Source organism: Aspergillus pseudodeflectus (assembly GCF_044049435.1).
Source record: "Aspergillus pseudodeflectus strain CBS 756.74 chromosome Unknown BJX68scaffold_11, whole genome shotgun sequence".
NCBI lineage: Eukaryota > Fungi > Ascomycota > Eurotiomycetes > Eurotiales > Aspergillaceae > Aspergillus > Aspergillus pseudodeflectus.
In genome coordinates, this window is record NW_027263787.1 from 162,485 (window position 1) to 178,630 (window position 16,146).

The 16,146-nt window shown below is 52.5% G+C and overlaps 5 protein-coding genes across 5 annotated transcripts; 1 reads left to right on the top strand and 4 right to left on the bottom strand.

Annotated features, from left to right (window-relative positions):
• Positions 1-286: 286 nt before the first annotated feature.
• On the bottom strand, positions 287-4,540 carry BJX68DRAFT_253878 (pectin lyase fold/virulence factor; the record flags this gene model as incomplete). The annotated part of the gene is made up of 8 exons (XM_071042801.1): positions 287-1,103; positions 1,155-2,285; positions 2,957-3,311; positions 3,375-3,444; positions 3,500-3,741; positions 3,805-3,884; positions 3,965-4,230; positions 4,280-4,540. 8 exons carry the CDS (start codon positions 4,538-4,540, stop codon positions 287-289), a joined length of 3,222 nt encoding a protein of 1,073 aa, XP_070901455.1.
• Positions 4,541-6,216: 1,676 nt separating this feature from the next.
• On the top strand, positions 6,217-7,353 carry BJX68DRAFT_232059 (uncharacterized protein). Its single transcript, XM_071039430.1, has 3 exons — positions 6,217-6,531; positions 6,616-6,705; positions 6,770-7,353. The coding sequence occupies exons 1-3, from the start codon at positions 6,276-6,278 to the stop codon at positions 7,132-7,134; spliced, it is 711 nt and encodes a 236-aa protein (XP_070901456.1). The 5' UTR covers positions 6,217-6,275; the 3' UTR covers positions 7,135-7,353.
• A 659-nt stretch (positions 7,354-8,012) lies between these two features.
• On the bottom strand, positions 8,013-9,332 carry BJX68DRAFT_30355 (class I SAM-dependent methyltransferase). The gene is made up of 4 exons (XM_071048937.1): positions 9,058-9,332; positions 8,890-8,997; positions 8,381-8,821; positions 8,013-8,284 (listed from the first exon to the last, which is right to left on the bottom strand). The coding sequence occupies exons 1-4, from the start codon at positions 9,122-9,124 to the stop codon at positions 8,085-8,087; spliced, it is 816 nt and encodes a 271-aa protein (XP_070901457.1). The 5' UTR covers positions 9,125-9,332; the 3' UTR covers positions 8,013-8,084.
• An 880-nt stretch (positions 9,333-10,212) lies between these two features.
• Positions 10,213-11,453, bottom strand: BJX68DRAFT_232062 (uncharacterized protein). Its single transcript, XM_071039431.1, has 2 exons — positions 11,368-11,453; positions 10,213-11,302 (listed from the first exon to the last, which is right to left on the bottom strand). The coding sequence occupies exons 1-2, from the start codon at positions 11,421-11,423 to the stop codon at positions 10,459-10,461; spliced, it is 900 nt and encodes a 299-aa protein (XP_070901458.1). The 5' UTR covers positions 11,424-11,453; the 3' UTR covers positions 10,213-10,458.
• Positions 11,454-11,804: 351 nt separating this feature from the next.
• On the bottom strand, positions 11,805-15,563 carry BJX68DRAFT_253879 (26S protease regulatory subunit 4; the record flags this gene model as incomplete). The annotated part of the gene is made up of 4 exons (XM_071042802.1): positions 11,805-13,613; positions 13,855-13,888; positions 14,336-14,585; positions 14,636-15,563. The coding sequence occupies 4 exons, from the start codon at positions 15,561-15,563 to the stop codon at positions 11,805-11,807; spliced, it is 3,021 nt and encodes a 1,006-aa protein (XP_070901459.1).
• Between the last annotated feature and the right edge of the window lie 583 nt (positions 15,564-16,146).

Consider the following 16,146-nt stretch of genomic DNA (forward strand, 5'->3'; position numbering starts at 1 on the left):
TGTTGACAAGACTTGACGAAGGGAATGGAATGAGTTTATGTTGAGCTATCCCGCAATATGTAGCTGATGATAGAGAGATTTTAGCTGAGAAAGAAGCTCGGATGAAGACGCTGGTTAGTGGGTGCCCATGAGCCCATGCCTCTTTCCGCAACCATATTAGGAAATATGATCTGGATTGTGTCAATCAAATCCGTGAATACTTACGATCCTCAAGGGACCTCATGACATAACCATCACTAAGCAATGCACCGATTATCCCACTCACCGCGTCAACCAAGCGCAATGCTTACTTCAGAGAAACAGTAAGGCTCCCCTCACCCCCCTTCACCCACCGCCCCTTCGCCCCCGGAACCTCCACCCAGCCCTTGGTCCCCTTGGGCGTATTCCAATACACCTTGACTCTCTTTCCCTTAACCTGAAACGCCGCACTAAACTTGCCAAGCTCAGTGGTGAACCCCGCACTCGCACTCCCCAACCCATCCACCTTGAAAGACGCCGGCTTCAAACTCCACTCCGCCCCCCGCGGCTCCGTAATCCTCAATCCCACAGCATACTCGGTCAACGCACTCGTCGGGCCCGAACTCCACCCATGCGCATGCGACATGTACCGCGGATCATTCCTGTACCCTCTATCCCCGCGATACGTCCACCTCCCATCAACAAGGAACCCCTCGGGGACGGTCGACTCGGTCCCATTCGGATGGTTGAGATACCACCCCCAAAGCCGGCGGATCAACTCGATAGCGCGCTCCGGGTGTCCGGCGGCGAAATGGCCCTCGAGTTCGATGGACGAAATAAACGGCGAGATGTTGTTCGGTAGTTCGGGGACCTCGGGACCGGTGGGCGTCCAGTTTGATTCGAGGTAGGTGCCTATCGCTTCGGATTCGGCACTGCCGGGTTCGAAGAGGGCGTAGGCGAGCGCCATGCTGTTTGCGTCTTGCGGGTAGAGGGTTGCGTTGGGGGAGTCGCGCAGGGCACCGACCGACGAGTCGTAGAGGTGTGTTGTTATTGCGGTGCGGAGGCTTGAGGCGAGTGAGGTGTAATCGGTCTCGTCGGAGGCGAAGGGAGCCAGGAAGGCGGCTGTTGTCAGGGCGCGGTACAGGCTGTATCTTGTTAGTCTCATCGTAGTAAGATAGATGGGGAGGGGAACGCACAGCATATTCGCCGAAGCAGCGACAGTCCCATAATTCCACCTCCCCCAATCCGCCGTCTGCGTCGCATTGAGCAGCCCATCACCCGTGATCTTCCCAAGACTATACTCCAGCGCCTTGGTATACTTTGGCCACAAGTCAAGCAGAAACTCCGTATCCCCGCTAAACAGAAAATAGTTATACGTCCCGATAATCGTCCACAGGTGATACGTATCGCTATCGGCCTTTAGATACGGCGGGCCCGCCTTGGGTAACAGTCCGCTCGATGTCTGGTAATTCCAAATCGCCAGCAGTGCATTCTTCGTACTCTCGAGGTCCCCCGTGCTCACTGACGCGGAAGGAACGGCGACGCCCATATCCCCGATCCAGACCCACCGGTCGCGCTTTGCGCCGTCGAGGAGGAGGCTGTCTCCCGGACCGCAGTAGGCATTATTATTCCAGCCTGTTGCGGAGCTTGGGTTGACGCGGCAGGTGTTTCCGGGGACGGAGTTTGTCTGGAGTGTGTAGGCGCCTGCGTACCAGATTTTGTTGAGTAGAGTATCCGAGGAGTGGAAGTAGCCCTGGTAGGCGCGGAGGTTCGACCAGGTGGGTTGAAAGGCCAGTTCCAGGGTAATGTCTTTGATTTCGAGAGTTGCGTCTGCATCCGAGTCGAGGAAGACGGTCAGATAGCGGAAGCCGCCGCGCAGTTTGGCGTCGGGCATTGTGTAGGAGCCTTCGGTTTCGGACAACGTGGTGAGTAAGGCAAGATCAGCCCCGGTGCCGCCGTTGGAGTTGTCAGACTTTCGACCGATAAAGTCCTTTGCTTCGGTGAATGCGAGGCCGAGGGTTGCATTCGCTGCGGAGAGAACATAGTCGATTGTGATGATTCCGCCGACCTCGAGGCCAAAGTCAAAGACGAGGCCTCCATCGCTGCTATTGATAGAGGGTATGGTATTGGATGGATAATCAGAGATGGACTCTCCGGCTGGAAGCGAGAGGATGGATTTGGGCTGCACAGTCCGTGACGCCGGCGCAAAATTGTTCTCGTCCCAAGGTCCAGAGAAGGCTGCCGCTATAGGGCCTGTACAGGTCGTATTGCGCCAGCACGAGGCTAGTGCCCCGGATGCAAAGGCCAGGGATCGGAGGATAAGCATGCTGACTAGTGTGTCCTGCCTCGGGGTGAGACAGCCGTGGATAGTATCCAGCTTTTATGTACGCATCCTGGACCACGCTTCGAGCGGAGGGAGGCTACGGTTGAACTAATTCTGCCGATCTCCAATTCCCCGTCTTAGCTGGGCCTACTCCAAAGCATACGTATTCGTGGAGGACTGGGGTCACTCCACACTCGGTGGATCTTACCCCGAACTCCCCTCTTCCACCCTGGCACCACGCCTGAAGGCTTCCCCGAGGTACCGTCCGTGTGGGGTAACCTGGCAGTGGGCAAAATTTTAGTCCGAGATTACTCACGGATGTTGTGCGCTTTGCTCTCGAAGATAATTAATCGACTAGGCGTGGCCCATAGAGGCACACTACAGGACCATTGAGGAGACCTTGAGGTAGGCTCGATTAGCTGCCCTTAAGCTAAAACCGTGCCATGATATTTTGCACGCAGGGCGTAATCTTGGATGAATTCCCTGTTCCTTATAACCTTCAATATACTAGAAAATTCCTTGGATTAACATTTTGTCGCATGTGTACTTTTTGCCTAATGTTCAAGTTCCAGATGCCAATTGTCATTGGGTTCATAGTACCAGTGCACTGTCCATCTTAAGGCTCGACACTTCTTCCAAGGTCCGTCCAAGCCCCAGCCAAAAGCAATCTAGCACTCCCCCGTCGCACTCCCACCCACACAAACCTCCCCGGTACACTCAAACCCCCTCGGATCCTTGACATTCCCACAAAGATACTCCTCAGCAGCAGTCCCGTTCGCAAACTCCAAATCAATCCCAAACATGCCAATATTCGTGCAGGGTGCTACAGCACTACACTGGAAGCTCGTAACACGCTCCGACTCTGTCGTCCCCTTCAGGTTTGCGATTGTGATATCTCGGATCTGGAACTGCGAGTTTGTGCAGTTGCCCTGTCCCGGGGCGCCTCTGAAGCGTGTGCATTGCGAGATTGCCACTGCGGAGCCGCGCATGTCGGTTGTCTGGAGATTTTTGAAGAGCATGTCCGAGGCGTCTGCCATAGGTTAGTTTACCTATTATCTGAACTCGCGATGTCCAAGTGTGGTGAGAGACTCACATCCAAGCCCACCACCACCTCCATTAGGCGGATACCCATTCTGGTCGTCCGTCCAGGTTTTAAAGTAGACCTGCTTACGTTAACGCTGCCCTCACTATGTATAGTACGTCGATATGTGGACTCACCGCGTGCAGCGTATTCTCAAACTTGACATTCTCCACCCTGATCCGCTCAACGGTCTCATACTGGTCATTTAGCTGGCCAATGCTACCGATTGCCACGCCGAGCCCGTTGTAAAAGTGCGAGTTCCGCAGAGTAATGTCTGTGCTGTTTGCTTTGAACGAGATGCTGTCGTCGCCGTTGTAGACGGTTAGGTTGTTGAAGTTGAGATGCGAGGAGCGGATCGTGTCGGCGCCGTCGGTGTTTGCTGATATCGTTAGCAACCACAGCGAATGTTTGTTGGCCTGCGAAGGCTAAGAATAGGACATACAGCTATCGACCCTGTTCCCGGTATTGTTCACAAAGATATTCTCAAAGTCGACGTGGTGCGAGTAGATGATCGCCAGCGTCCTACCAAGACACCGTTAGCCCTCCGTCCAGCCCAAGCATCACCACATGGAGCAATAATGAGAAGGAAAAGCTGAACATACCACATCTGACTGCGCAAAAAATTCACCCCCCTCACCACCGAATTCGTCAACCCGTTAAACGTCAACGCGATCGGCCGGCCGGGATAATTCGACGTATTCTCCTGCTCCCGAATCCACTCGTACCAATAGTCCCCGTTCCCGTCGAGGGTACCGACCCCATGGCCGTTGAAGCGCACATTATTCCCGCCGAGGATCCACGCCGTCGATTGGTTCTGGTACCCAACTTCCAGCGAGTTGTTGAGCCAGTAGGGGATGTCGGTGCTCCACTGCACGCTGGTCAGCAAAATGTTATACTTATGCATGGAGTGGACAGACCAGTAGATTTCCTCGAAAGTCAATCTCGACGTCCTCGAGCCAGCGGATGTCCATGACCGAGTTGACATGGTATGTCGTGGGTTTGAAGACGACTTTTCCACGGCGGCCGCAGCGCTTGAAGGCTCTGATGATTGCCGGTGCATCGTCGGTCGTGTTTGTCCCTGAAGCCGGGACGACGCATGTTTTCCTGGACCGGGGGAGGGTCCCTGCGGAGACCGAGGTCGCTGCTGCGAGGAACGTGAGGAGTTTGGACAAATGCATTTCGACGACAGTTCAATCGAAGCGAGCTTGGTCTAGCTCATGGGAAACATCTTGAGCGCATTGAAGAATATGTACAATCTCCACTGTCCTGTACTGACTCGGGATGCACTGTCGTATGGTCCAGCCATCGCAACAATCCAACACCTAATTTTCGCACGAATAGAGTCGTTGCGTGCAAAATTACTTGCGTAGTCCCCGCACATCATTTCCCGAATGCGACGATCAACGGGCTCCTTCCTAGATTCGTGGGGAAATGCGGGGCTGCGCCAGGGGAATTCAGCCGAAGCTTCGGGTGAATTGCCAGCGAAGGGTCTTGGTTATGCAGGGTCATGTCATTCTTTATGCATCGTGATGAAATATAGCTCCATTGTCCGAGAACAAGACAATGCACAGTTAGTTGAGTTCCACCTATTAGATGCTGTCTGTGTCTCTATTCGAATACCTACTACCAGCTGCGCAAGAACAGGAATTGTGGTGTCAGGGATGTGGCGTCGAGCGCCAACCGACCTCGGGGTTGGCGGAGCCGGTGAATACAGTTTATACTCTTCGATCAAGATGTTTTGTTTGCCTGAAATAATATCTTTCTATCAAGTAAACCAAAGGTCTCTTTTCAGTTCTTTTACGGTTCCGTACAATGGAGCTAACAAAGTCCTACTGACGCACTGCTATTTCCGTGCACATCAAAGTAACGTTGCCGTGGAATGGAGACTTGGAACCCTGAGTACCCTGAATACACCCCTTCTCTTATTGGACAAGGAGAAACCCGTGCCTCGGTTCATCAGATATGGAAGGTACGATCAAATTACCAGTCGCGCCTTCCCTGTATTGCTTCTACTATAAGAGGAAGGCACGATTAAAGTCCTCCCTGGTCGCACTTTCCTCCCTAGTTTACCCCGTCCCCGAGAACAGAAGGAGCGACCCATATCCGAATCAAACGCATACAGAAGGCACGATGGGGTCGCTCCTTCCTTACCTGTAGTATCAATCCCATGAGGCAGGTGCGACTCTAACAAGCGCTAGATCGCACCTTCCTTGCCGGGTACATTGTAACCGGGAGGAAAGAGCGATCAACTATTGTACCTTGTACCTTCCGCCTCTGTCAGGTCACCCAGTCACACCTTTCCTGCGATGCACCTTGCCATAAGGGAGAATCGATCAGTATAGCTTCTCCCATGCTCACTGACAATCTGTCCCTATCATTCGTTTGAGAGTCCGACCAGAATCTTATTCAAGCAACGGGCAACAATTCACGACTTGGACCTTCTGAGAAGTATCATATTTCATTACGCATCTCGCTTTCAGCACTCGGGCGTTGCGGGTTGTTGGCTCACTGTTGGCTTTGGCTCCCCTTGTTAGGGCTTATGTGCCTTTTATCCGTAGACCAGGCACATGCTGCCGATAGTTCTGCGGTAATTGGTAGAGCCAAGGGTCTGGGTCAGATGAGCTCGACCTCCAAGGAACAAACTTTCCAATGTCTGACGTCGGGGAGTGGTTCTTATTTCTCATCAAGATGTTCTGGTATCTGTTATTTGTCAGCGGCTCGGCCTCGCGCTTCGGCATCTTGCATCTTAAGACCGAGGGCGCGACATTTGTCATCGCTGGTAGATCCACTATACCCATACTAAGCGCGATATATATACTTCGAAGAGTTAGATAGATAGACCTAGTCAAGCGTCCAGTATCATCTTCTTCAGAAATCAGCACTCTCAGTCCAACTCCGACTTACACATCCAACATGGAAACCGTCCTCGTCATCGGCGCAACAGGCAACATCGGCGTCTCCGCCGTAAAAGGTGCCCTAAACTCCGGACGAAACGTCCTCGCTATCGTCCGCAACCAGGCTTCGGCTGATAAGCTCGTTCGACATATCGGATCGGACGAGGGGATCACCTTTGTCGAGGCGAGCGTTACCGCCGAGGATGGGGTCCAGGGTGTTGTGGATAGAGTCCGGGCAGGTGAATTGCCGGGGTTTCAGCATGTGTATTCTTGTGGTAAGGAAGGCCCTTGCGTATTTGGATTTCGGGTCGAAGATTTTACTCCCAGAGCTCAAGCTGACCGACCTACTTCAATGCTAGTCGGCGGCGAGTACATCACTCTCCCGATGACGGACATCACAACCGAACGGCTGCGCGCCAATATGACCGCCATGTTCGAGGCTGCGTTCTGTAAGTCCATCCTCCCCATTTCTACTCTCCTATAACTCCCTTATCTGATTACTGCAACCTCCAGTCGCCTACCGCGCTACCCTCCCCTACCTCTTATCCCAACCAAACCCAACAACATGGACCCTCTGTACAGGCGCGCAAGGTGACATCGGCACGCACGCTCTCCCAGCAATGACTCAAGGCGCCCTCTTCTCCTTTGCGACGGCCGCCTGCCGCGAGACCGCCGAGACGAACGTGCGCTTCAACGAGGTATACCTCGCGCTGCGGGTTGAGGTGGATGAGGATGCAAAGGCGCATGGGGTGACGAGTGCGTCGGAGTTTGCGGGTGTGTACGAGGCAGTTCTGGGCAGGGAGGAGATTCGCAGTTCGAGGGTTTGGGTCGAGAAGGTGGAGGATTTGAGGAACGTTAGGTTTACGAGGAAGTTCTGAGCTTGATTGATAGTCGTAGTGGTACTGCGTACCAGCGCGTCAGCGTCAGTACCGTGAGATTGTCAAAATAGAGTTTTGTACATATTTTACTTCGCCCATGCAAGCAAAGTACGAGTGGCAAAAAGAGCGAGACCCAGTCGTACCTTGCTTAATAGCCTAACATAGTCCTCGACAATAAGGGAAAGAGCGGGCGACCAAGGGCCCCTTCCTCATTTAGCTGAATCTCAATCTCATGGGTCGCTCCTTCCTCACTTAATCCCTAACTTTCATTATCCTAATCTGGCAGGTACGCTCATACGAACTGGGTCGCACCTTCTTTCGCTGTTCACAGTCTCTGTCCAAATACCGCAGGTGCCCTGCCGGGTTGCACCTTCCTCAACAGTGCAATATAATATTTTCTCCCCAGAAGGAAGGAGCGACCTCACCCGGCCGTCCATCGTACTTGCCTTGGGCGATAAGTCCAAGGGCTTTTCCTGTCATGTTTCTTTCTAAACTTAATCTAGTATCCGGAAGGTACCGGATGACGTTGGGTTGGCCTCCTCACTCTGGTGCTTCTTCCAGCTATCGGGGGTACTTACTCGTACTAGCACATTGTAGTTGTGCCATAGATATACACCATGAACTGCGCATCAGATCGCGAATGGTAAATGGGGTCTCCAAGAGCTATCAGATACCCTAACGCGGAGTCTTATCGATATAGCCGACGACCGCACTGACTAGGACCCTCGCAGGGCACACGACAGATAATGCTATCACTCCGAATCAGAGGGTGCCTGCCTAGTCAATGAAATATCTGTTAAAGAGAACATGGCCCATATATTCATATTCCGGACATTCTATGGGCTATCTTTATGGCGTATATCGAAAAAGTGTGAATCGTTCCGAGTCATTGGCCCGGTATCCGAGTCTATGCTCCTACTAGGCATTCACTGATACAGGATCCCGTGTCTCTATTTCGTCTTTCTTCTCTCCGCATCCGCTTGCCCCTTCTTGACAAGCACACCTTGAATCCTGGGCAGAAGACTAACCAAATCCTCAGGCTCCTCGATATCCTCCGGGTTCTCCCACTCTCCGCAGTTGAGAATATCGTACAATACATTCCGCGTCAACCGACATCCGACAAATGTGCTCCAAGCAGGGTTCCAGAGAGCTTCTCCACGTTAGCCCGCGGTCCGCCAACACGAACTCACCACTTCAGGTTGGAATCGCTCCACCAGAAAAAAAGTCTAAAGAAAAGCACACATACCTTGCACAACCCTCGTAAGCACCCCCCGACTACACCCATGCTCCCAAAAGATAAACTTCCCACCCGGCCTAAGCAGTTTCCAGACATCCCTCATGACAGCGGCGGGATCCTCAACGGCGCAGAGAACCTGGATACACACCACGGCATCGAGACTCCCCTCTGTAATCCCTTCATCTCTCAGCGAATCGCGATCCTCTACGCCGGAGAGGATAAGCTTATACCGACCCCGAAGACCGGCGTTTGCCTCGGAGTCTAGTTTGGCGGTTATCGTATCCGCGTAGTGCCGGTTTGGCTCGACGCCGTATATATACTTTACCCGATCAGTGTCGAAGCGGTGGATTTGGTTTCCGGGGCCGGGGCCCAGGTCGAGAATCACGCCTTCGGCGGCTTGGACGAGTGAGGGGACGATTGTTGTGTCTTCGAAGGCGATGAAATTGGCAGCTAAAATCTGTGGTCAGTGGGTTACGGTAGCGGATCGTCGGTGGCGGGGAACAATTGAGGTTACTCACAGAGCATACTAAACATCTTTGCCGATGCGGCATCACGAATCTGGCGTGGGTGCTTGAGTGCGCCGAGGCCGTCTTGGCGAATGGCTTCTTTGAGGGCTTGCCAGTGCACTGCGAGGAGTCAATGCGGGGTTAGTAGAGTGGTGGACGGGACGAGTGAGAAGCACATACGCCCGATAGACAGCCATATCAGACCCCATGGACGGAGAAGGGGGGTAAGGCGGTCTTTAAGGGACATGGTATCTCGGTGGGATGTTCTATAGTGTTGAACGTTCGAGATAAGGACAGAAGAGAGAGACCCAGGCTGAATATGCGCAAGAACACAGATTTTGTGGTGGGAGAAAATGAAATCGTGGACGTTGGCAGGAGCAGCATTTTATATGCACGCGTGTAGCCCCAGGCCACGGAGAACCAGACGATCTAACCCTATGTCACGCCTCAAGGAGGGAAAGCCCTGCCAGATGCAGTCTAGGGCTTATGGAGTGTACAAGTTCACCAATGAAATCGGTATCACCCCACCTGGATCCTGTTCAGATCGCGTCATTTTGGGGCTAGTGTTCGAATATCTACTCAGTACTATTGCCGCAAGGATATCATACGCGGATTCAGTGTGGTGACTTCAGCGGTATAAGAAATTGGGATTCGAGAACGATTGATATGATAATGAGAATGGATGTACGCAGGATCAGCAGATGCTGGGGGCTTTCCCCCTTTGATAACAAAGTCGCGTGGCGTATGTGTTGATGGTGAGACCCCGTACGTATTTGTTGTGAAGTCTTCATGGTCCGCAAGTAGAAGAGCAGAGTGTCAAGCTTGTTGCTGAGATTGGAGGCAGACGAGCATGCCACATGGCACGCAGCCGCTAGGGGACCGCTTGACGACCGCTCATGATCCGGCCAGATTCGGCATAACCCCTTTGGGCCAAATCCCAAATGGCGCCTTCAACACTACTGTGTATATATGACCTCTAGGAATCGCTGGTTTTCCTGATCTCCAACAATTCATTTCTGAATCCCTTAGTATACAGCTTCTCCTTCCTCTTTCGTATATCCTTCGTAGCTCTGGAAAGCGAGAGATAATCAAAATACTGATGGATTTAAATGCTCCCCATGACGCGGAAGACAAGGACGGAAACACTCCCCTCCCCACTGCTATTAAAAGTTCGAATAAGGGAGCAGTCCAATTTCTCAGGGCTTCTGCGGAGCGGACCAGGCATTTCCAGAGCGAATCAAGCTGGCTATACTGCCTTGGGTAATAAAATCCATTACTTCGCGCTTATAGTGGCGCTTAGCGACATCCTGAGCAAGGTGGTTAAGCAATTAATTCGTCGTTTAACAGGGTCCTTAGTAAATATCTTCAAAGTAAGTCCTAATACGATTTCAATCAACATGGCTTTATGAAACGCGAAAATTTCCGGGCGGTTTCAAGCACGTCATGAGAAAACGACCGTTCCTCAGCCTCCATAAGTTCCGATGGATGTTAAGTAGACATCCTGCGCTTCCAGTGTGTGTCAGGGAAAACAAAGGAACAGGACTCAATCATCCCATGGCGAAAGGAACGAGAGTTACCCATCTACAAGCGAATACGGCCCTCCCGCGCTCTAAGCCCCAGAGCGACACATAGAACCAGCAACTGACAAACCGCGAGTGCTACCCACCCCGCTGCGAGCCCCGAAACGAGGAAAAAGTCCAGCCACCATTCCAAACTGATGATCTCCACTCCCTCAGGCCTCATCCTCCATCCCTGCGAAGCACTCAACGCAATAAACATTGCAGCTTGTAACCCAAGGCTAAGCAGACTGAGGCTGCCGGGGTCAAAAGTATTCCCATTGTTGTAGTAACGCGTGACCATTAAATGGATCTGTGGTATCGCCGCCGTGAGGGAGGTAAGAATGCCGATCAAGCGGAGCAAACAGCCGTAGAGAAAGTTATTAAAGAAGGGCTGGACATAGTCGTCTTCGTCATGTAATAGAGGAATTAGAAGATATATGGCGAGTGGGAGGACAACAGCTGCATGCGTGAGTACTATGGCGAGGATTGTTATGTTGCGGGGCGAAGAAGTGGTGGTAGTGGTCAAAGCAGGACCCGCCCCCTTGGTATCATTTTGGGGGGCCAGAGTCTGCGTGCGGAAGGAGACGTAAAATGCTAGCAAGATAATTGCTGCCGCCCAATGCGTAAATGCCTGGAGGTGGACTACCAGCGCAGAAAAGAGGCCAAATCCCTTTAGTTCGCCATGGCAGGAGCAGGACCAGACAGTGCTGCTAGTTAAATTTCTTATTCGAGTGGCACAGTGCGAAGTGGCGCTAGTTGTGAGGAGAATTATATACCAACCGGAGATCCCTGCATCCCCAGTATTGCTCGTACGAATATGAATAAGCTGGGGGATGTAGGACGCGGCAATGAAGAGGTTAACTAGGCTAGGGATACCATATATCGAGATTAGTATTCGGACATCAATGAAAAAATGGTGGTGAACAAATACAGATGAATGCCGGTGTCAAGGGGGCTCTGGATTTGACTGACGCAGAGCTCAGACATGATGTTGAGGAGAAGGAGGAAGGGTGCAGGTGGAGGTGAAATTATTGAGATGTTGGGCCGCCGGGCGGGGGTTTATATAATTAGCGCTAGGCAAGTAAGAAAAGTAAAGCTATAATATAAACTTAAAAAGTATAAATTCTATATCTCCTATTGTCTTGGCGCCAGTATTTTTTTTGCTCAGTAGGTGCTGTCTTTTGGAGGACGGGACCGGTGGGAACTTGTTGTTATCGAGATTTACCGCGCAGCCAAGCTAGACTTCAAATTGCCCCGTCATATCACGATGGAATAGGCCGGGCATAAGAACTATTCTACGCAATTAGCAGCAGCAGGGTTTGGTCAGTGTGATAAACTCAAAAAGGCAGAAGCCATGTATTAACGCTATCACCGCCTCGCCTTCTTCCTATCCGGCTCCGGCTCGTCATCATCGCTCAAGTCCCGATATATCGGCGTGGGCTGCGTCTCCTGCCATGCTTTTGTAAAGATCGGATCCTTCTGCGCCTTCTCGGCGTACTTTAGCAACGCTTCGCGGGGATCTTCATCGCGCATCGAACTGAGCGGGATGTTCTCCCGGATGTGCTTTTCATCAGGCTGCGACTTGGCGAATGGCGTTTGCGCGGGGAGGTGCGGCCTTCGCGGGTCTCGTGATCGGCCTGAGGCTGTGAGACCGATTGTGGGATGGCGCGCGGACCAAGTGGCGGAGGTGTAGTGTGGGACGCCGTTTGAGCCGACGACCACCGAGTCGCCGGAGATTCCCTGTGAAAGGTTCATGGTGAGAGTCGGATCGTCGTCAATGTGCCGGCGTTTGGGTGCCTTGGACATGACGAGGGCAGCGCCCTTGGTTGAGATATTGGGGTTGTAGAGGACGTGGGTTTCGGCGTTGGCAGAGCCGGTGAGGATTTGGTTCAGCTTTTCGTGCCATTGCACTGTGATTAGAGGTGAGCCGGGTGTTACTGGTGTTACCAGCTCCGGCTTGAGTGTGGCTGGGTTCAGAATGTGCAGATGGCCGGTTTCCGAGCCAGTCACGACATTTGCAGATGTCGGCGAGAAGATAATGTTCGAGGTCGGGAATCGAGACGAGCTCGAAGTATGGGCAACCGTCGTGATCGGCTGTTTGAACTTTCTCGTATCCCATAGTTTGATGGTGTCATCACCACCCTTCGTGATTACAAGCCTCCCATCACTGCTAATATCAATGCCGCTCGTCCACGTATCTCGCGTGTGCGCGTCGCGAACCTCAGCCGCAGGTCGCGTAAACGGCCCGTTCCCACTCCACATCATCAAGCTGCCATCCAACGCAGCAGCAATAAGCACGTTCGAACCACCCTGTTTCGGAGAGCCCCATGCAACAGCAGTCATCTTGCTCCGACCAGCGGATCCCGCAGCTCTCGACTTGTGCATGATAACCTCCTTCTGCGACCTTCCAATGTTCGCATCCCATATCCGCACCGTGCTGTCCGTTCCCGCGGTCGCGCACAGGTTCTCATCAGTCGGGCACCACACGCCACTTGTCACTTCTGATATATGGCCTTTGGTGTTGTGGAGATCTCGTAGGTACATGTCGCCCTTGACAAACTCGGTGACTGTTTCGCCATCGCGGTCGAGGATTCTCGGTTGCGGTGTCGCGGAGATGACTAGGACGTATGACGGAGTGATCGGGTTGAAGGCGGCGTAGTGGACGGCGTGCGTTTCCTGCGCCGCAGACGTCTTCTTCGCCGAGGGATCGACCGACTTGAACGAGCGCAGGGTCGAGGGGGTCATGGAGGAAAAATCGTGGAGCTTGAGGGTACAATCCGTCGAGCCTGTAATCAATCGGGCCCCTGAAGGGTCCACGGTGATGGTTGTGACTGCGCGCTCATGCGTCTTCAGAACGAGTTCATGCGACACGGGGAATTCGTCCTCGTCATCGTCGTCCGAATCCGAGTCCGAGTCTGAATCGTTCGAGGCATCTGATCCATCGCTCTTGTTCCCACTGGGTTCTTGTGGACCGACATCGTCGTCTTCGGAATCAGATTTCGCACCGGCATTGCCATCGCTGATCAATGTTGCCTTCGCATCGCTGCTCTCGGGCTTGGTGGTGCGTTTCGTAAGGTCGATTTGGGCGTTGACATCGGTTTTTTTCTGCTGCTTCCCAAAGCTGGAAGGGAAGAATTGCTTGAAAGCCTCCTCGTCGAAACCCTCCATTGTTATGAGCTGATTGAATGGTTTCTTGATGTTTGCGCGGCGACGATGAAGCTGTTGAAGTGCTCGGAGTTTGTCGAGTTTTGCATGTTTGCACCATTTGCCTACCCCCAGCTCTCTTATCTTATCGCGCTGTGGGTCTGCAATGGATGCCCCCTTCTCTTCGATCAAGACTGCCAAAGCCCAACTTCTCGCTCATAATATGGGGATAATTTGTTATGCCTTCGACGTTATCCCTCGGCCATATTTTGACGGGCCAAATGGGAGTATACACTACTCTCAAGCAACTGGATGACTGTGTCTGGCTTGCTACGTGTGCTTGTACTACTATTATCCGCGCGCTATACTAACATCAACACAGGAACGAGGACCAGGATGAACTATGTGAATACTAATTGCTATTCTAGCAAAGCTAGAACGGGGCGAAAGTGGTGTATAACCTCGTACTGGACAGGGCTTCTCTTCCTCGCGATAGGTGTTACCTGGGCTGAAAACGGAGCCTTGACGAAAAATATATAACGGTACCCGCAACCAACAATTAGCAAAGCGCGTCGAGAATTAGATAGTGCCTCTCTAGATATGTACCGATCATCTACTCAAGAATCGGAGCATCTTTACAAAAGGGACACATAGTTGATGGCTAAATGCATGAACTTGTCAGGTTAGAATACACTAGTCTATGGTCACGGGTGAGAGCGCCTGTAAGCGGAACACCAATACCCACGTGCATCTACAAGTACAGTCCCTCCACTGGTCCACCGTCCTGTTTCGTCTTCATGATCCGTTCACGAGCGGCACGGAAGTCCTCCATCTGGACCCTCATACGGCGTTCTCTCAGAGCCATCAGACCAGCCTCAGTACAGATGGCGCGGATATCGGCACCGGAGAGATCGTCCTTCTGGTTGATGAACTCATCGAGGTCGACGTCGTCTCCGAGGGACATCTTCGAGGTGTGGAGGGTGAAAATCTTCTTCTTGGTGTTTTCTGCATTTCATTAGTTCAGCGCTGATGTCTGTAGGAGAAAGCGAACTCACGATCAGGATTCTCAAACAGAATCTTTCGGTCAATACGTCCAGGACGAATCAAAGCCGGGTCGAGTGTTTCGATCTTGTTTGTGGCCATAATAACCTTGACATCTCCACGGTCATCGAATCCATCCAGCTGGTTAAGCAATTCAAGCATGGTTCGTTGAATTTCACGCTCACCACCAGACGTCGAGTCATAACGCTTGGTACCGATGGCATCGATTTCATCAATGAAGACAATAGAAGGAGCGTGTTCTGCCGCCACCTGGAAAATCTGGCGCACCAAACGTGGACCATCTCCAAGGTACTTCTGAATCAACTCACTTCCAACAATACGCAAGAAGGTAGCACTGGTCTGGTTGGCGACAGCCTTGGCAAGTAGCGTTTTGCCAGTCCCGGGAGCTCCGTAAAGAATGACACCCTTGGGCGGCTTGATACCCATTTCTTCGTACAACTCAGGATGCAGCAGCGGCAACTCGACCGACTCTCGGACCTCCTGAATCTGCGACTCTAGACCACCAATATCCGCGTACGACTCAGTCGGAGCCTTGTCGAGCTTCATCACCGAGACCAACGGATCCGACTCCTCCGTCAACACACCAACCACCGAAACCGACTTGTGATGCAGAAGGATGCTAGCGCCGGGTTCAAGGAGGTCCTTGTCAACAAAGGACATGATGGACACGTAGTATTCCGGCCCAGTCGCGCTCGAGACAATCGCGTGGTCGTCGTCGATCAACTCCTCCAGGTTACCAACGCCCATGGGGCTTCCTCTCATATCATCGACACGGCTGCGCTCATCCGCATTTCGGTCTGTGATGTCCAGATCGCCTTGGCTAGCCGGCCCAGAGGAACCTTGTGCCTTGGCCTTTCGCAGCCGCTCCATGTTTTCGACGTACTCCTCTTCTAACAGTAGGTGGTCGTGGACGCGCTGCATTCGGAGATATCGTAGTTTGCATCGTGACGTAGGATAGATATCTGGAAGCTTGGAGGCGGTGCTGGGGCCGGCTGCCTTGCGCTTCTTGCGGCCGATGCGGGTGGTGGGTGGTGGCGGCGGCTCGTACTTGGGCTTGTCCTTCTGAGGAAGTTGTTAGTGACGGAGAATGAGGTTATTCAGCCTTAAAATGGTACCTTCTTATCTTTGTCGTCCCTTCCCTCTCCTCCGCCGATGTTGGACTGCTGGTTACCCTATGGTTGCAGGTTTGTCAGATGAAGCACGGTGAGGGCAGACAAGGAGTAACCAACCATTGTCCGGGCTGAAAACCAAGGTGTATTCAAAGAGCTTCAAGATCGGGACAATATTACTGGTGCAACGGAGTGGTTGAGCCTGAAAAGAGATGGAAATGGGGAGGAGGATGGTTGAACAGGAGCTTGATACGTAGCTTGGTCAGGTCTGGGAGCTGTTGCTGTTGTCATCCGCTCGGCTGGTCTTGGCATTGATTACGTGTGAGGCACCACGTGACTTGGGTTTGCCTACTACAAATGCACCGATGCAGAGTGGCTTGGAATCCAACAGAATC